At 47.6% G+C, this 18522-nt stretch overlaps 1 protein-coding gene across 4 annotated transcripts; it reads left to right on the plus strand.

Annotated features, from left to right (window-relative positions):
* Window positions 1–875: 875 nt before the first annotated feature.
* LOC308467082 (intercellular adhesion molecule 2-like) lies at window positions 876–14185 on the plus strand. Of its 4 annotated transcripts, none has more exons than XM_080988495.1 (7): window positions 876–1172; window positions 2260–2325; window positions 4850–5107; window positions 7999–8316; window positions 10937–11257; window positions 12786–12927; window positions 13682–14185. In XM_080988495.1, exons 2-6 carry the CDS (start codon window positions 2262–2264, stop codon window positions 12893–12895), a joined length of 1071 nt encoding a protein of 356 aa, XP_080844621.1. In that variant the 5' UTR covers window positions 876–1172; window positions 2260–2261; the 3' UTR covers window positions 12896–12927; window positions 13682–14185. The 4 variants fall into 4 exon arrangements, with proteins under 4 accessions (XP_080844621.1, XP_080844622.1, XP_080844620.1 ...); XM_080988496.1 differs by having other exon boundaries at window positions 13891–14182; XM_080988494.1 differs by lacking the exon at window positions 13682–14185 and having other exon boundaries at window positions 12786–13026.
* Window positions 14186–18522: the final 4337 nt, after the last annotated feature.

Raw genomic sequence — 18522 nt, forward strand, 5'->3', positions numbered from 1 at the left:
CTGTGCCTGTTTGTTCAGAAGTAAATCCTACTGTGTTCATCCAGAACTTCAGCCTTCAGCACATGCTGAACTCTTGTTAGGGATGGGGAGAAAAGTGATTTGGTTTGGATTTTAATGCAAACCTAGCCAATTTACACTTTCTGGAAAAAGATGCAAACTGAAACATGGCTATCCTTAGAAAATTCACACTTCTCTGACTCTTGTGATGCTGTTCTAGCCAAATAATGTATGCAAATTGCATGTACTAGAGCAGAGGTTTTCAACTTTTATGAGTTAACAGTTCCCTTGACCAACTGCATTCTTTCTCCAGCTCCCCTGTAGGGAAACATGCTCCGAGTCTCAGGGGCTCAGCTATGTTGTAGTCCCTTGCCTGCTGAGCTGTCAGCCCCCACCCCTCTTTTGGACACCCTCCCTTGTGGAGGGTTCCCTCAGCCTCCTCTCCTCTCCTTGAAAGTCCTCACTCGCATGCTTACTTTCTCTAAGGCCAGGGCCGCTACAACAAACAGCTGCACAAATCTCTGGATTTGTGAGAGACGTGAGAGGGCATCAGAGGAGGGAGGGAAAGAGAGAGGGAGGGAGGGATGGAGGCCGGCGCTGCCCACTGCACCCCTGACCAACATTCAAGGTGCCCCAGGGTGCCACGGTGCACTGGTTGAAAAGCACTAGAGGAAAGTGAAAATATTAGTCAAATTTGCATACAAAAATGCGTATATTACAAGAAATTTTCATTAAAATGCTCACAATTGTTAATAAGGAATCCTTTTAAAAAACATCATCACAAATGCAAAATGTGGATAACTGAACAGAAGGCCGGGAAAATGAGAAACCGAGATAAAGCAAAATTGATAGATTCACCTCCTCCCCCAACTCTTTCTCTTACTAAAAGCAGTTGCTTTGGCTAGGCTGTACCTAGCCTGCTCCTCCAGAATGTTCTTTCTAGGCACTCTTGAGTTTTGCTGACTTATCTTCCTCTAGCAGAAAGGATACAGCGCCCTCAGCCCACCACCAGCAGAAGCCTTCTTATCTTTCCTGCATGTTGCTTGCTCTCCTTATATTCATATAGCTCATCCTGCAGTCTCACAGCAAGGAGAGAACACCAGCCTCACCGCCTGCCATTTGTCTTGCTTGGGTGCTCTTTACTCTTCCAGCCACTTTTGTGACTATCCCGGCAGGTAAGTGAGCCAGCCCCCTCTGTGTCACTTTTTGGAGACTGGGAAAAGTGCACAAACCCTGGGATTTCCTGTTCTAGCTAGCCAGAGGTGGGGGTGGATAATGGAAGCCAAACTGCTGCCTTTGACAGAAGCTGCTTGGGTGGTCTTGTTTGGCCCATCATTCTTTCAGCCTGGCCAACCTGACACGGCAGTTGTTGAGAATAAAATTGAATAACCTCATGTATATCTTTGAGTTTCATAGAGCAAGGGGAGGAGAGGAACATGGTGAAGGAAAAGAAGTAAATCTATGGGATTTGTGTTGCTACTTAATAGAAAAACAAAGTCAATTCAATTGTTTATCTGCTATGTATATATCCCTTACCTCATTGAAAAAGATTACAAAACTGATTAAAAATTAAAATCAGTTAAAAAGACAGCAAGAAGTCAAAATGAAAGGAAAGAATTAAGTTAGAATAAGTATGGCTGCAATCACACAAAGGAGAAAGTCCCTTTGAACTTAGTGGGACTTACTTCTATGATTGAAGATGCCCACACTTGCACGGCAAGTAAGTAATTAATGCCCTGCTCTGCTACTCAAAGGGTATTCAGGGTAGCTTCACACCATGAAAATGCAGAGGGGAAAATAGGCGTCAGAGAGGCAAAAGATCATGTTTAAACTGCAGTAATCTAAAGGAAAACAGAAAGCAGCAGCAACAAACTTTAAACATTACAAGACTGCTGAAAAAGAAAAAGAAATCAACTTGGAGTGTAAAAAAAACTAGATTGGGATCCTGACAGATCTTCACTGAGAGGATGTTTGAAAAGAGAATTGACAGTACTGGACACAATGGACCCAAAGCGGCTTCATATGCCCCTGATGAGAAAATTGCTGGTTATATATTTATATTTCTTGACATTATTTCATGTACATTCCTAAGCATTTGGGTTGGTGTTGATGACAACTTTACAAACTCATCGATGGGTCATTGGGCAATGCTTCTAAACCAGAAGAAGTAAGCCAAGGGGAAAACCTTGGATTCCTTTTAAAGGTTGGTTGGAGATAATTCTTTTGGAAGCTAAAACTCTGCTTTTCTCTCTTTCTTAACAGTAATGAGATCCTGGAAGCTCTGCATTGACTTTCTGTGGTGTGCTGTGACCCTCACGGCATTTCCAGGTCGGTGCTCCGAAACTGGGACTGTACACTCAGCTCAACCCCATTTCAAAAGGCTCCTCCAGAGAAGCTATTTATTCAGCATTTGCAATGATTTGCTTGCACAAAGCATATTTAGCGGTTATTGATATTCATTCTGATTTGCTGGGAAGTCAAGTTGTACTGCAATGAGCATTTATTCTGATATGCCTGTGGGTTGTTTAGAGGGGCTTGTCCACTTTGGGGCATCGTTTAGAGGCTGACCCCCCCAGTCCACAGCCACACATACTGTGTATGAAGAGCAGCTTAGGTCTTTCCCATCCATAGCAGCAGGCATTCCCTTTTGTGTTTGTCCCTGCCTTCTAATTTGTTGGTTCTGCTATACTATGAAATACAGATGGGGCAGGCACACAGATGGCTGCATGGGCACCATGGTGGGTTAAAAACACACACAAAAAACTCCACCCAGCAAATACACAAAAGTGTACAGTCAGGCCATTTCTGGCACACCATTTTTCATGTACCGTATTTTTCCATGTATAACAAGCCCCTGTGTATAACATGACCCCTATTTTGGGGGACTCCAGATAAGGAAATCCCCCATATGCACTATCTGTGTATAAGACAACCCCCAATTTTAAACTTGAAAAAATATATACATGGAAAAATACAGTAATTTGTGCAAATAGCTGGTTTTGTGCAAATCTGAGGCGTCAAAAGGGAGAAAACTTATAAGGCCACGCTCCATTCAGGAGCACACCAGAAATATTTATGAGCATGGCTGAAAATGAAAGCAATGTGAAAGCAGCGGGCACTGAAAGGAGAGTAGCAGAAAGTGAAAATTGATTCACCCAACCCAAGACACCAAATCAAATTGTCTGTGACTCTCTTTGGTCTGGAGCCTCATTTCTGATGCACAGTGTAAATTAATAATGCAGAGTTTTTAAGTGAAAGAATAAGAGCTTTATTGAGTTAAAATAAACTTCTTCATAAACAACATGCTTCCAAACAGTTTGACTGAGATTCCATACTGACTCTGCTCACAACTGAGGCGGACGGACTCTGACTGAAATCTTACAGAGAGAACAAAAGAGAAAATGGCTGCCAAGTCCCCTGCCAGAGTGACTCCCCAGTTAGCAGTTATGCCTGAATAACTTTAGGAGGCCCAAATGACTGTGCCGTCCCAGCCCTTCCCAGCCTGCTTGGCTGCTTCTGCTCTCAGAACGTGACAATTTCCCCTGATTTATAGAAAAGACCTGTATCTCTATTGGCAGCAAGGATGCCACCTTGCCACCACAATTTAAGGGGCTGGTGCCACGTGACATGCACGAGTGATGTCAGCACATCATGCGCATGCCACAGGGTGTGTGAGAGTGGCGTGAGCACGCCAGCAGGCTGCACAATTAAAATCAGCATGTGCAGCGTGTGCACACGCTGCTGAGGACCCCCCCCTCCCCCATGTCTGGTACAGAGTTCCACAGGAGTGGGTGGATAAGATTAAAGGCTTGGTTTCTCATTGTTGTCATATGAGCCTCACCAGCGCAGGGAATGACTAGAGACACTCCTGCAGATGGTCCTGAGGTCGTTCAGGGCTTTGTAATCAATACAAGAACCTTGAACATGGCTTGGTATCAGATAGGCAGCCAGGGGCAGCAGTTTTAACAATGGTGTCACATGTTCTCAACCAGAAGCTCCCAACAGCCTTCTGGCCACGGTGTTCAGCACCAGCTGGAGCTTCTGAACTAGATCCAGGGCAACCCCACATGGTCAGCAATCTAGCCTCAAGGTCACAAACATGTACTACAGTGAACAGACTTTCCCTGTCTGGGAATGGCTGTCCGTGGCAAACCAGGCAGGTGGTAAAGGGCCCTCCTAGCCACAAAGGACAGTTGGGCCTCCAGTGATCTCCTGGCCTGCTACACTCTCCCCAAGTTCGCCCATCCCTGGCATACCTTTTTCTGTCTTTTGTCTGTTCCTCTCTTATGGGATACAGTTTTCTGCTTGACCCGTGCTTTCCAGGCACGAGTCTGAGCAGTTTTCCCTTTGCCCTCTCCTTTCCCAGGGAAAACCTGTCCTTTCGTACTAAATTGGAACAAACGTCAATCTGGAGAAAACTTGAGTTGCCATTTGCTCTGACTGAGTGCCAAAGAGTGGTTTTCCCCAGGGGAAAGCAGTGGAGCAAGAGGAACTGTGGACAAGCCCTTACTTCCTCCCGCAATTAAGGAGGCCCAGGGCCACGCAACGTCAGCACACTGTACGCACATTCCCTGTGGCAGGTATTCAAGATGTCAGCACCCGCCGCAGCATGCTGACATCATTCACACACGCTCTGGGGCATGCTGATGTTCTGCGGTTTGCGCATGTGATGCAAGCATGTGATGCAAAGAACTTGGGGTGTCCTGGCCCTTTAATCAGAAATATGGGGGCCTGGCCCCCCACTCCCCCCTACTCAGTGCCCCTGCTTCCCCCAAACATTTCCTCAACATTTATATACCCTCCCCGCTATATTATTGCATTTTCATACAAGTTGTATCTGTTGTGTTTTCAGGGGCTCCGCAGGAGCAGGAGTTTCTGAGGATTTGGCCCATGAAGCCTGTGGTGGAATTTGGAGGCTCCATTGTATTAAACTGCAGTGCCAGTTGCAAGAACATTGCCCTGGAGACCAGCTTAAACAATGCTCCAGCAGGGGACGGACCTACTTGGAGAGCCTTCAGCCTCACCAACATCAGCAGCTGGGAACCAAAACCACAGTGTTATGCTACATGTCAAAGTAATACATTTCAGGAAGCAGCCATCACCGTTTACCGTAAGTCATATTTTAGACTGCCTTGGAATAATCATTCAGCTCACCTTGAAGGGAAGTGGAGCTTACTCAGTGAAATACAGGGGGGGGGGGGGTTCCTCTGCTTAGAGCCACAGATTCAAATCCGGCAGGAGTCCAGACTAGAAAGTGGTTGAATGTGCACCCCACTGGCAGGGAAGTCTTTCTTTTTCCAGCAGCCCTTTACTGACTGCTTTTGTTGAAAGGGCTGGTGCTGTGCTGCTTTTATGGTAACTATTGGTATGTTTTAAACAGATTTCATATAGTTATATCGTTTTAATTCTACCAATATTCAGCTGTATTTTAATAATGGACTTTTTAATGGTTCTTGTTCTTATCTGTAAGCTGTCGTGAGTCCTGTCAAGGAAAATAAGAAATACAGAGTCAGACCATCGGCCCACCTGGCTCAGTATTGTCTGCACTGACAGGCAGTGGATCTCCGGGGGTTTCAGGCAGGGGACATTCCCAGCTCCACCTCCGCCAGCTCAGTTTAGCCCTAAAACAACGTTGTGAATTCCCCTGAGATCTGCAGGTGAAGGGCGGTATACAAAACAAACAAAGACGGGTGATGATGATAATCCTAAAACAGAAATAGCTTTTAGGAGATGCATGGATTCTGACTTTCTTGAAGGAAAGAATTCCACATTGAAAGATAACCAGTAGGAAAACCTCCCCCTGCAAAGCCCATCCAGTCTGGTTTTGGCACCCATCAAGGAAGTCTGGCTTCAGGGACTTGAAGTGAGAACATTTGTGATGGAAGCAAACAAAGCAAATTTCCATTTCCCCGTTATTTGTGCATGTCAGGATGCTGTTTTGCATAATTCAGCTGATTATTTTACAGAATGTACATACAGGAGCTCTGTCTCTTGTGTGCATCCTGAAGGAGTTGGACACTAAATGCCCCATGATCCCTGGATGGAGGGGTGGTGGTGAAACATGCCTAAACATGACAAGACCAGCAGGCCCTTGCTCCAGCTTTGCGCTCCTTTCCTCAGGTAGCACAGGGCCAAAAGCCCACAAAAGATCAAAACAAGTCCTCTTCAGTGACTTCTTGCTCGCCTTGCGTTCTGCTGAGGTCCTCTCACGACAGCAAACACAGGGCCCCAGAGTTTGTTAGTGGATTGGTGACAGCCTCTTTCCAGCTCCTGAGCCCCTTGGTGCCAGAGCAGCCTTTCCCCAGGCTATGGGACTCCAGGAGGGACAGGTCCAGTGGACCCCCTTGAGTGGCGCTTCTTGTGCCGGGGCCACAGTAGCCTCTCCGCTGGTGGCGGGGGCAGGAGACGCCTCTTGGCAGAGCCCCCTGTCCCTTGCTGCTGGCCGGGGAAGGGACTTCCCTCAGCCAGCCAGCCTCTGTCTCTCTCAACCTCTCCATTTGTCCGGACGGAAGCAGCTCTTCCCGCCTTGCCCATCTTTGGCCAGGCTGCTGCGCTGGGAGTCTCCCCTTCTCGCTGGAAGGAGACCCAAGGAGACGGTGTCCTCACGGCTTCTACTTCTCCTGGCTCAGCCTTAGCCCTCCGGTTAGCTCCTGTCTGAATGCTCTCCCAAGACACTCCACACTGTCTTCCAGGCTAAGCCAAAAGAAGAAGAAGAAGAGTTTGGATTTGATATCCCGCCTTTCACTCCCTTCAGGAGTCTCAAAGCGGCACACATTCTCCTTTCCCTTCCTCTCCCAGAAGGTGAGTGGGGCTGAGAGACTTCAGAGAAGTGTGACTGGCCCAAGGTCACGCAGCAGCTGCATGTGGAGGAGCGGAGATGCGAACCCAGTTCCCCAGATTACGAGTCTACCGCTCTGAACCACTACACCCCACTGGCTCTCTCCTTTCTCTCGCTGTAGATAATTTCCGCAGAGTGGATGTTACACACATTGGGCAGAATCAACTCAACAACTCTTCCTCCCAAAACTGTCCCTGAAAATTCTATCTCTAGCTTTATCTCTGGGCCTGGCCAAGGGAGGGCAATGGGAAATCAAGGAAAGCAAGAGAAATGCTTAACTAACTGACCAAAACCCCGGCCTCTATCTCTAGCTCAGAAAATGCTCTTTTTATTCTCCCTCCCTCCCCTCTGGCTGGCTCTCGCCCTCTGGTGGAATTCTGAGGGACTGCATGCCCAGACTGCTCTGGCTCTGCTGTCCGTCCCAAGAGGCCTGGTGGGAGGGGTGGGGTGTAGGTACACTAGAGAAGGATGTCAAAGGCGCCAGAGTGATCAGTTCCAGAGCTTTGTAAAGAAAGGTATAGACTTACCTACTGCAAATCAGCCTGCCAGCTTCCCAAGCCTTTGCAGATGTGGGACAGACACCACAGCAGAGAGATGGCTTGTCTGTGCCCAAGCAAAGGTGCATAACATTCTTCACACACAAAGCAGCATTTGTCACTTTGCCTAAGGCTTCCCGTTGCTTCACCTGCCCAGATGAGGGCATAGGTGGCAAATACCCAAGTCTGACAGGTAGTTCCCCTTCCTGGGCTCAGAGCCCAGTATCCCAAGCCCACAGGTAAGGATAGCATCACAGCAAAGCCATTTAGCCTATATCAAAGCAAGTGAATATAAGCATAAATCAGCTCACTGCTACAACAACCACCAGTTAATTGTGGGGTTATCTTGACTACCAAGTTGGTGTTAGCAAAGCTTCTGGAACAGTTCACCTTTGGTTCAACACACTTTGCAAAGGAGGAAGCTGGAAGTGGGCTGAGAGGGGCTGCCTCATGACCTCATGGGCCTCATCCTTAAGGCCTGGGCACACCACCCTCTGTCCTGGGAGCACGCAGGAAGAATTATTTCCAGAGGAGACACAGAGAGGCAGAACCTTCACCCTTATGTTCTTCTGCCCCCTCTAAAATAGATAAACAAATGAAGAGTTGTCACTTTTTATTCTGTTCCAGGAGCTCCGGAGCGCGTAGTGTTGGATCCGCTGCCCGAGGTGGAGGTGGGTAAGGAGTATAATGTGACTTGCCGAGTTTTCAATGTTGCCCCCATCCGGAACCTCACCGTGACCTTGTATCAAGGGGAGAGGAGGCTGTATGTGGAGACCTTTGAGGACCACAGGAATCCTGAAGCCGGCAGTGTTGTGGTGACAAGCAACAGCATCACCGCTCAGCAGAAGGACCACGGGGAGGAAGTCACCTGCCATGCAGCTCTGGACCTGAGGCCGGAAGGGCCCTTCTTGGAAAAGGCATCAAATAATCAAAGTAGAGTGGCATGTAAGTGTCTGTACCAGGGAAAGTTTGGGGCATGGTGGCTATGGCAGCACAAGTGTCTGGTTTTGAGGAGTTAAGGGCTTATCCACACTTTCCTCTTGTCCTACTGCTTTTCCCCAGGGAAACCACTCTTTAGTGCTCAATCGGAGCAAACGGCAATTCAGGTTTTTCCCAGATTTCCATTTGTTCCAATTTATCGCTAAAGAGTGGGTTATCCCTTGGAATGGAACGGGGCAAGAGGAAAACCTTTTGGGCCCGTACTTTCTAGATGTGGGACAAGCAGAAGTCTGTACAAGCACAGGTTTTTGTGAGGCTTACTGGGCCTCTACAACCTACGTAGCCTTGTCTCAATGTTGTATCTGAGGACTAATCCACACTTCCTCTTGTCCTGCTGCTTTTCTCTGGAGAAAACTGTTCTTTCACATTCAGTTGGAGCAAATGGCAATTTGGGTTTTCTCTGGATTGATGTTTGCTCTGATTTAGAGCTGAAGAGCAAATTTTCCTTAGGAAGGGTGTGGAGAAAGTGACAAGTCTCCTAGAGATCCATGCTCTCTAGGAACAGAACAAGTGTGGGTGAGCCTGAGAGTACCTTTTCTCCCCCTCTGGGAGCCAGTGTGGTGTAGTGGTTAAGAGCGATAGACTCACAATCTGGGGAACCGGGTTCGAGTCTCCGCTCCTCCACATGCAGCTGCTGGGTGACCTTGGGCCAGTCACACTTCTCTGAAGTCTCTGAGCCCCACTCACCTCACAGAGTGTTTGTTGTGGGGGAGGAAGGGAAAGGAGAATGTTAGCCGCTTTGAGACTCCTTCGGGTAGTGATAAAGCGGGATATCACATCCAAACTCTTCTTCTTCTACTTCTCTCACCACCCAGTCAGGAGCTGCACTGGGGGGGGGGGGGAATGGGAGCCACCCATTATTTTTTTTAAAAAGTGTCCCTCTACACTCTCATACATGTGACTTGATATAGATATTATTACAGAGGCCATCACAATCCCTTCCGAGAGGTAGCAAGATCCCAGAGGTCCTGGCACTTAACCAGGGTTGCATTTCTGTTGAGAAATTAAGGCACAGTGGAGATCAGTGTCTTTAAGATATATGGTTCATTGTACACAATTCGCAACTTGAGTCTTGATGGAGGGAGAGTTCACAGCATTCTCCTTCCCAGCAGCACAGCAGCAGTGGATTCAGAGGCATCCTAAGCACCATCCCCTCATCCCTCTGCCACAGCCTGCTTCTGCCAGCCAGCCAGGCTGGCTGCTGCCCTTCCGTCCCTGCATGGAGCTCTGCCCATTCCCTCCCCTTCTTCCCAGAAACCCTTCCACCCAAAATCTCTGTTGGAAAAGGACACCCTCTGCCCCCGTTTACCCTGGCAACCTTCCCCTCTCAGTTCTTCTGCTTCTGCCCACTTCTCATCTGCATGGTCCGTTGGTCTTAATGGCCTGCCACTTAGTTCTCCTTGTGCTTATTTTAATGGCATCTCTTTTTGCAATCTCCTGAACTGATTTAGCCTGTATTCCCACTGACCTGGCATCTTCCCTGCATACTCCCAAAATCAGCTAAATTTACTACATTTAGGATTATGAGGAGTCTTCCACCTGCCACAAAATCATAACATTTTAAAGCTATAGGCAGGGGTGGGGGTACCTCAGGTCTGGAGACTAAATGTCCCCCCCACCCCAGCCTCTTTTCTGACCCTCAGGGTGACCCCACCCATGCCACGTCCCTCTCAGACTCCCTCCTGCATCCTCCTGGAGGAATCTGTCCTTGAACTATGACAATGTCTGTCGCTTGCCTGGAGGGTGGATGAAGAGGTGTGCTTGCGGTCTGTATGTGTGTGGAAACCTCTGGCGTTTGCAGGCTTCAGATGTAGCTCTGCAAGGGTAAGAGTCACAGTCGTTGCTCAGCTCACTCTTGCCTCTGGCTCACCACTGCCATGTGGCCCTTGGAAGATTAGGCAGTGCTCTCTTTGGGCCACATGCCTGCTGTTGGTAAATATTTATAATAAAATGGACAAGTCAGTCTATTTCTGTCCCATGTCAGTTTTGTACACGCTTACTCACAAACCTGTTCTGTCCCATTTTCATATTAATCTATAATTTTAAACAAAACAATCAGTATGAAAATTAGCATTTAAATACAGGCTTTAAACACATTTTTCTCCCCCAAAATTGCAATTCTAAATGTATTTTCTGCCCTGCAATACTAGTTTTAAGATTTATTTTGGTAATGTTTTTGAACTAAGAATTGTACCAGCAGATTTGGAAGGTGGCAATCTGCACCAAGCATATTCTGGGAGGTGCGGATTAGGTCAATTTGTACAGTGATTCAAATTTGTTTGCTAAAAACCATTGGCCATCACAAACCTGCAAACCATCAGGCAAGAGATCCTTTTAAAAATAAAAAGCTTAGATGATCTTCAGCACATGCGCATTGTCCCCCATGGGTCTGATGAGGATGGTGTAGTCAACACTAACAAGTTCAGTGTGAATCAAGGGTGGCACTGCCAAGAGGCATTTGACGCATTCAGATCTTGGCAGTGCAGTGGACAGAGGAGAGGAACATGGAAGCCCAGTGGGCTGCCTGGCAATCTTAATGTTTCCCTTGCTTTATGTGTTATTTCAGACCCTCCAGAGCAGGTGATCATGGAGCTCCAGAAGTCTTCCACAGGCCAAAGCTGGCACTATAACCTGAAATGCCACATTGTAAGAGTGGCCCCCCTCAGCAAGCTCACAGTGACCTTCTTCAAAGGGGCGGAGAGGCTACATTCACAGAAACTCTGGAACTATACCAGGCCTGAGCGTGCCAACGTTACAGTCACCCACCCCATCACCCTGGGACCGTGGGACCATGGAAAGGCGGCCACCTGTCATGTAATGCTGGATTTCAGCCCCAACGAAAAGCCCTTCACTGCCGCATCCCACAAGGTGGCACTCAGGACTGCTGGTGAGTTTGTAGGCATAACGTGCTCTGAGTCACCTTATTAACAAACCAACCAGCCACTGTTTTATTTGAATCAATGCTTCAGCTTAGGGCTTGCAACATTTAAGTGAGTTTCTCCACTTTGGGATTGTGCAGCTTCAGTCTCACCATAATGTATAAGAACCATTGTCCTCAAGTAGCATAAGTGCATAGCTGCCACAGATAATTTAAGCGCACAAACAAATACAAATACATTGATGAGAGAACAGATTCCTTCCTAACCAACCAGCCTTCTCCAGCTTTGCAAGTGTTTTGGACTACATCAGCCCCCCCCCCCAGTTGAGGCTGATGGGAACTGTAGTCCAAAATAGCTAGAGAGTGCCAGGTTGAGGGAGGCTGCTCATCTACTGTCTTCTCCCTTCTCTGAGTGACAAGGGCAAGTGAGTGGGCACAGTTCAGGTAAAGTGTTGCAGCATAAGGTTTCACTCATATATCCAAAGTGCCTTATATGTCCAGCATGCTCTGTAATTACTATTCAGACTGGCAGCCACTCTCCAGCATCTTACCCACCCTTACCTGCCCGCCACACTTTCCAAGGCACAGCTCCATGTCCAAGCACTCTTTGTGTGTGCGTGTTTTGCTCCAGAGCTTTCCTCTCCTCCGAGGGCCTTCTGGCAGCTCCCTCACTGTGAGAAGTGAAGTTACAGGGAACCAGGCAGAGGGGCTTCTCGGTGGTGGCACCTGCCCTGTGGAATGCCCTCCCTTCAGATGCCTAGGAAATTAAGAACTACATAATTTTTAGAAGACATCTGAAGGCAGCCCTGTATCAGGAAGTTTTTAATGTTTGATGCTTTATTATGTTTTATATATTATGTAAGCCGCCCAGATGGGCGGGGTATAAATAATAAAATTTGTATTAGTATTCCCTGTGAAGACCCACTCTTTAAAGCTAAATCAGAGTAAATGGCAATCTGGGGGAAATCTGAATTCCCCTTTGTTGTGCTTCAGCTTTAAAGAGCAGATTTTTGCAGGGCAACCTCCAAAGTACAATATAACTTTTCAGGTACTGAAAGTTGATGCTGACATATAATCAGATATGCCCATTCAGCAATAATGTTCTCTAAATTCACTGCATGTTCAGAGCTAATTTTGTGGGACATAAAGTGACATTGAATTTACTGTTTGAGAACTGTGACACCAAGTTTGTTGAACACATTGAAACTGAGGTATTCAATTTGCTCATTAATGTTCCGGAGAACCTTGGCCTAAGTTGGGCAATATGATGAATGTTTGTGTTTTTTCTCTCCCTTGGATCTAGATCAGAGGTGGGGAACCTTTGGCCCTCCAGATGTTGTTGGACTACAACTCCCATCAACCTTCTCTCTTGGTCATGCTGGCTGGGGTTGATGGGAGATGCATTTCAGCAACATCTGCAGGGCCACAGGCTCCCCACTGCTGATTTAGTTTGCCTGTTACCTTTGCTGATGTTTAGGGACATTGCCTGCCCCGCCTCCCTGCTTTCCTCTTCTCTTACATTTCTTCTCACTTTCAGAATCCTGCACAGCTATAGTTGTAGCTGCTTCTTCTATAGCCATGCTATCTCTCCTGCTGGTGAGCATTCTTGTCTACTATCTGGTCTGGGTGCCTGCAGCTTCTAAATAGAACCCAGGAGGGCAGAACAAATGTCAAGCTAAGTAAGTCGAAAAAGCTTTGTCACAGTGATAAAGACGACCGCACAACTTGTGTTTTATGAACATCCAATACAGAAGCAATGAGCATAAAGCAACTATGAAGCATTTTGTACATGGAAAAGTACTGTGAACCTTTTTTAAAAAAAAGTAACACAAGCCGGAATCACAATCGGTCTTGAGCCTGACACCCAGGGGAGGTGGGGAGAGGCATGTTGTCAGGCCAATAGCCTTATTTCCCTCCACTGCTCTCTTCCTTCTCCTGGAGGTGCACCAATCAGATGCCCAAGTGACACAGTAGCTGTCTGAATGATGTGCCACCCATTCATTGTTTTTAAGGACCTCTCATATTTCAGAAGCTTTGTCTACAACCAGCTGCACGAATATAAGATGGGGAACTCCTGGCTTGCCTATAGAATTGTAGAGTTGGAAGCGACCCCAAGGGTCATCTAGTCCAACCCCCTGCAATGCAGAAATCTCAACTAAAGCATCCATGACAGGTGGCCATCCAGCCTCTGCTTAAAAACCTCCAAGGAAGAAGAGTCCACCGCCTCCCGAGGGAGTCCATTCCATGGTTGAACAGCTCTTACTGTCAGAAAGTTTTTTCTGATGTTTAGTTGGAATCTCATTTCCTGCAGCTTGAAGCCATTGTTTCAAATCCTGCCCTCCAGAGCATGAGAAAACAAGCTTGTTCCATGTGACAGACCTCAAGATATTGGAAGATGGCTATCATATCTCCTCTCAATCTCCTCTTTTCTAGGCTAAACATATCCAGCTCCTCCAACTGTTCCTCATCAGGCTTGGTTTCCAGACCCTTGATCATCTTGGTTGCCCTCCTCTGCACACATTCCAGCTTGTCAACATCCTCCTTAAACTCTGGTGCACAGTTGTCACCAACTGACACTGAGTCACTTTGATAGGGAAAGTTTGAGCTCAAATGCATACCAACCTGATCTCGTTTTTTGACAGAATTACAAGCCTGGTAGATGAAGGGAACGCAGTGGATGTAGCCTACCTTGATTTCAGCAAGGCATTTGACAAGGTGCCCCATGATATTCTTGTAAAGAAGCTGGTAAAATGCGGTCTTGACTATGCTACCACTCAGTGGATTTGTAACTGGCTGACTGACCAAACCCAAAGGGTGCTCATCAATGGTTCCTCTTCATCCTGGAGAAGAGTGACTAGTGGGGTGCCACAGGGTTCTGTCTTGGGCCCGGTCTTATTCAACATCTTTATCAACGACTTGGATGATGGACTCAAGGGCATCCTGATCAAATTTGCAGGTGACACCAAACTGGGAGGGGTGGCTAACACCCCAGAAGACAGGATCACACTTCAAAACGACCTTGACAGATTAGAGAACTGGGCCAAAACAAACAAGATGAATTTTAACAGGGAGAAATATAAAGTATTGCACTTGGGCAAAAAAAATGAGAGGCACAAATACAAGATGGGGGACACCTGGCTTGAGAGCAGTACATGTGAAAAGGATCTAGGAGTCTTGGTTGACCACAAACTTGACATGAGCCAACAGTGTGACGCGGCAGCTAAAAAAGCCAATGCAATTCTGGGCTGCATCAATAGGAGTATAGCATCTAGATCAAAGGAAGTAATAGTGCCACTGTATTCTGCTCTGGTCAGACCTCACCTGGAGTACTGTGTCCAATTCTGGGCACCACAGTTCAAGAAGGACACTGACAAACTGGAACATGTCCAGAGGAGGGCAACCAAAATGGTCAAAGGCCTGGAAACGATGCCTTATGAGGAATGGCTAAGGGAGCTGGGCATGTTTAGCCTGGAGAAGAGGAGGTTAAGGGGTGATATGATAGCCATGTTCAAATATATAAAAGGATGTCCCATAGAGGAGGGAGAAAGGTTGTTTTCTGCTGCTCCAGAGAAGCGGACACGAAGCAATGGATCCAAACTACAAGAAAGAAGATTCCACCTAAACATTAGGAAGAACTTCCTGACAGTAAGAGCTGTTTGCCAGTGGAATTTGCTGCCAAGGAGTGTGGTGGAGTCTCCTTCTTTGGAGGTCTTTAAGCAGAGGCTTGACAACCATATGTCAGGAGTGCTCTGATGGTGTTTCCTGCTTGGCAGGGGGTTGGACTCGATGGCCCTTGTGGTCTCTTCCAACTCTATGATTCTATGATTCAATGAAAGAAAAACAAAAAGGGCATTTTTTTCCTTGAGGTGGGAAAGGTTCTCCTTTAGAGGAATCTTTGCGCATTGCATCCAAGTGAAGAAACAAGAAAAGTGCAGGGAAGCTTTTTATGTCCTATTTGTCTTGCCCCACTGCTACAGTGCATGACTTCAACTCAGTCGTGTTAAAGGGGAACAAGTCTATATTTGTGGTTTTCCTTCATTTGATTTATTGCTACCCTTCACCATAAGGTCCCTGGGCAGCAATTTATCAGGTCAGACTAGGATACGGCTGCTATCACCAGAACCTCCTTTACACCCAGGTGTTTGAGAAGCTCAGGCAGACCTGTGCAGAGCTTGTCTGAGACCTGGGGCAGGAGTCTTGTTCATGAGATGTCACCACCTCATCTGATCTAGGTGCACAGTAACACTATCGAAGCCTTGCAGTGCATAAGGACTGGCAGGGGCATTTTGTCCATTCAGTCTGTGGTCAGCTGGGGTGTTCTGGCATGGGGCGTTCTTGCCATGACAGCGTAGGTTTGGCAGGGCTCCTCAGCCGCCTTCGTCCTCCAAGGCCTGGGGCAAGCGAAGCTGGCTGTCCCCACCTCTCTGCACAAGCCTGAACTCGGGATCCCAGGTGGTTTGCTAGCTTCTTAAAAGTCTGGACAAGTGTGCTCCACGCAAGGGCAGGCCGACTCATGATGTGGCGGAAGGACTTGCCTCCAAACACCAGATCTGGGATGCAGTTTGCTCTTCCACCTCAGGCTGCAGCACGTCTTGCTCCAGGCTCATGCAAGCAAGCCAAGGCACATGCCACATTCTTTCTGAAAAATATCAACTTCCAACTCTCAAAGGTGTGTCACTGCTTCACCCCTCTCCATGCAAGTACAAGACGAAGGTGACAGAGCCAAGGTTATGCAGTACCTTTATTGGAAGATTTTGGTCAGTGTCCACAGGTCAGTGAGACCACCATTTTAAAAATTTATTTTATTGTTACATTTATATCTCACCTTTGCTCCAAGGAGTCTAGATGGCATACATGGTCCTTCCCTTCCCCATTTTATCCTTGCATTTTATCCCTGTAAGTTAGATTAAGCTAAAAAAAGGTGACTGCCCCAAGGTCACCCAGGGAGTTTCATGGCTGAGTGAGGATCTGAACCCTGGTCTCTCAGTTCCTGGTCGAACACTCTAACCACTACGCCACACCTGAGAATTGTGGCACCCCACCATCCACTGGAGCTATGTATGACAAATACATTTGATATTAAACAGCTTTTTCTCAGCTGGAACTCACCGAAACTCAGTTCTACCTTTCAGGTAGGCGCCATTGCCCTGGTAAGAGAACGAGGGAGGTGTTCATGGTGCGTTCTGGCACCTTTTTTTCTAGAAACAGCACTGATCTTGAACATAAAGTGAGTGGGAATGTAGGAACCTATGTAGGGAAAGCTATTTTTAAAATTTGTGAGTTTTTTGTGGGGTTTTTGCATATTACAGAATTATTTTGTATAAAGTGTTTCAGTGTAGAATTAGCACAAAATCTGCATGGTCCTCATCACTTCTGGGAGTCTTCCATTCGGGTGGATTCTTGAAGACTCAGATTGGGTACAGTGTCTCAGTATGTGTGTAATATATGTACTTGCACTGAAAAACCTGTTCATGTGTTCTACACATGGGTTCCACTCATCCCTGTGTTGAATTATTCTTAGTCATAAGGGTCCTTTTCAAAGAAAGGGGGAAGATATATCAATATCCCACTCTGAAATGCCGCAAGGTGAATTCTGCACCTCTATGAAGCATCTTGGATGTTATTGAAGATGGTGTTAAAAGCAAATAGACAACTTTGGATCTTATATGTTTGCTTGTTTTGCTTTTTCAGATAGGTGTGGTATATCAGGACTGTGGCAGAATTTAACACTTTGCTTCCCCACAATCCTGATCCAATTCAGGGGAGAGTGGGTGCTCACCCGACAAACCTTAAATACACGAATAATATCATTTCTAGTTTGGTGGGCCCTCACTTATCAGGAGTACCTAGGCAAACAGTATGGGCAGGTAGGAGGAGAATGTGATAAAAGGAGTAGGAAGAGCGTGGATTACAGATGAAATATGTTTGCACAGAGTCTGCTTGGCACTGTCACCTCCCTGGCACATGGGAAAAGAGTATCAGGTTTGCAGTGGCGTAGCCTGGAGGGGCTGCAGGGGTCATGGCCCTGGATGCATTTTTTGAGAGGGCACAACCAGGCGCCCCCACAACAGGCTCCCTCATCAAGGCTAGAGCTGTGGGGCAGGAAGCCGTGCCTAGGCAGGGCCTCCAGGGCCTGGCTCCGGTGCGTGAGGGAGCTGTGGAAGCAGCTTCCTTGTGTGATGGCCCAGCGCCACCAGCTGGCCGCAGCTCCACTCTGGGTCAGGCCTGACCCAGGGGCGGGAGAGGAGAGTCGGCAGCAATGTTGCTGTCCCTCTCCTCTGCTGGGCTCTGGCACATGAGGGAGGGCTGGCAAAGCCCCACTGGGCTCCCTCTTCGCCCTTGCTCCTGTGCGTCCTGCGTGTCACAGACCTGCCCTGGGTGGCGATAGCATACGCTCTGCTGTGGCAGATTTGTGCTTAAAGAGAAAATTCTCTCTCTCACCCACCCACACCAATTTAAGTCCTTTTTGTCTGGAGTGAACTGAAAGGAAAGCAAGGTGGGATTGGCAGGGAAGATATCACAAAGTCACGAGGCTGGAGGCGGCTGCACTCAGCCCTTAATCTCTTCCTCACTTGCTTTGTTTGGAGTCCCCACGCGTGTGAGTCATGCTCCTGCTGCCTCAGATAGGTCAAGGGCCACCTCCAGCAGGCACAAAAGTGGCTCAGTGTGACACACAGCCTGGAGGAAGTTGCTGGAGCTCTCCAGTGCCTAGTGGGGAAGGGAGTCACCAGAGGAAATCGACCTGGGGGACTGGGATGCCAGGCATGAAAAAGAGAAGAGAGCAGAGCTGTGCAGTGGCAGTTATGTACCCTACATGCACCCTACACTTGTCTACCAGGATCAAACACCTCCCTTCCAACTTCCAGTGTTTATTTCTCTGCTTTCTTCATTCTCCTGAGTCCTTCATTTCGCCAGTCATCCCTCCTGCAACTGAACTGAGATACCGCTCCATATACGGCCTTTGCCAGCCGGGTGGGTACCTTCTAGGCTGGGCTGATGGAAAGTTGTTTTTTAAAACATCTGGAGGGTAGCAGGCTGGCGAAAGCTGCAGTTGTGATTATGTCATTGCAAAGCTGCACTGGCTGAAATTCCCCATCTGTTAAATATTGTTACAAAAGCTGGGCGCTAGCCCTACTCTCTGTCAAGCAACAGCAGAAGTCTATGGGGTTCCAGGCACTGACACAGGGCCTGTGTTCTTTGGAGAATTGAGACACGGCAAATGGGGCTTGTTCACCACAGCAGTGCAGCCCTGGAGTCAAAGCCATCTCTCCAGT

This window comes from Podarcis pityusensis (genome assembly GCF_964106645.2).
Source record: "Podarcis pityusensis genome assembly, chromosome: 17".
Lineage (NCBI taxonomy): Eukaryota > Metazoa > Chordata > Lepidosauria > Squamata > Lacertidae > Podarcis > Podarcis pityusensis.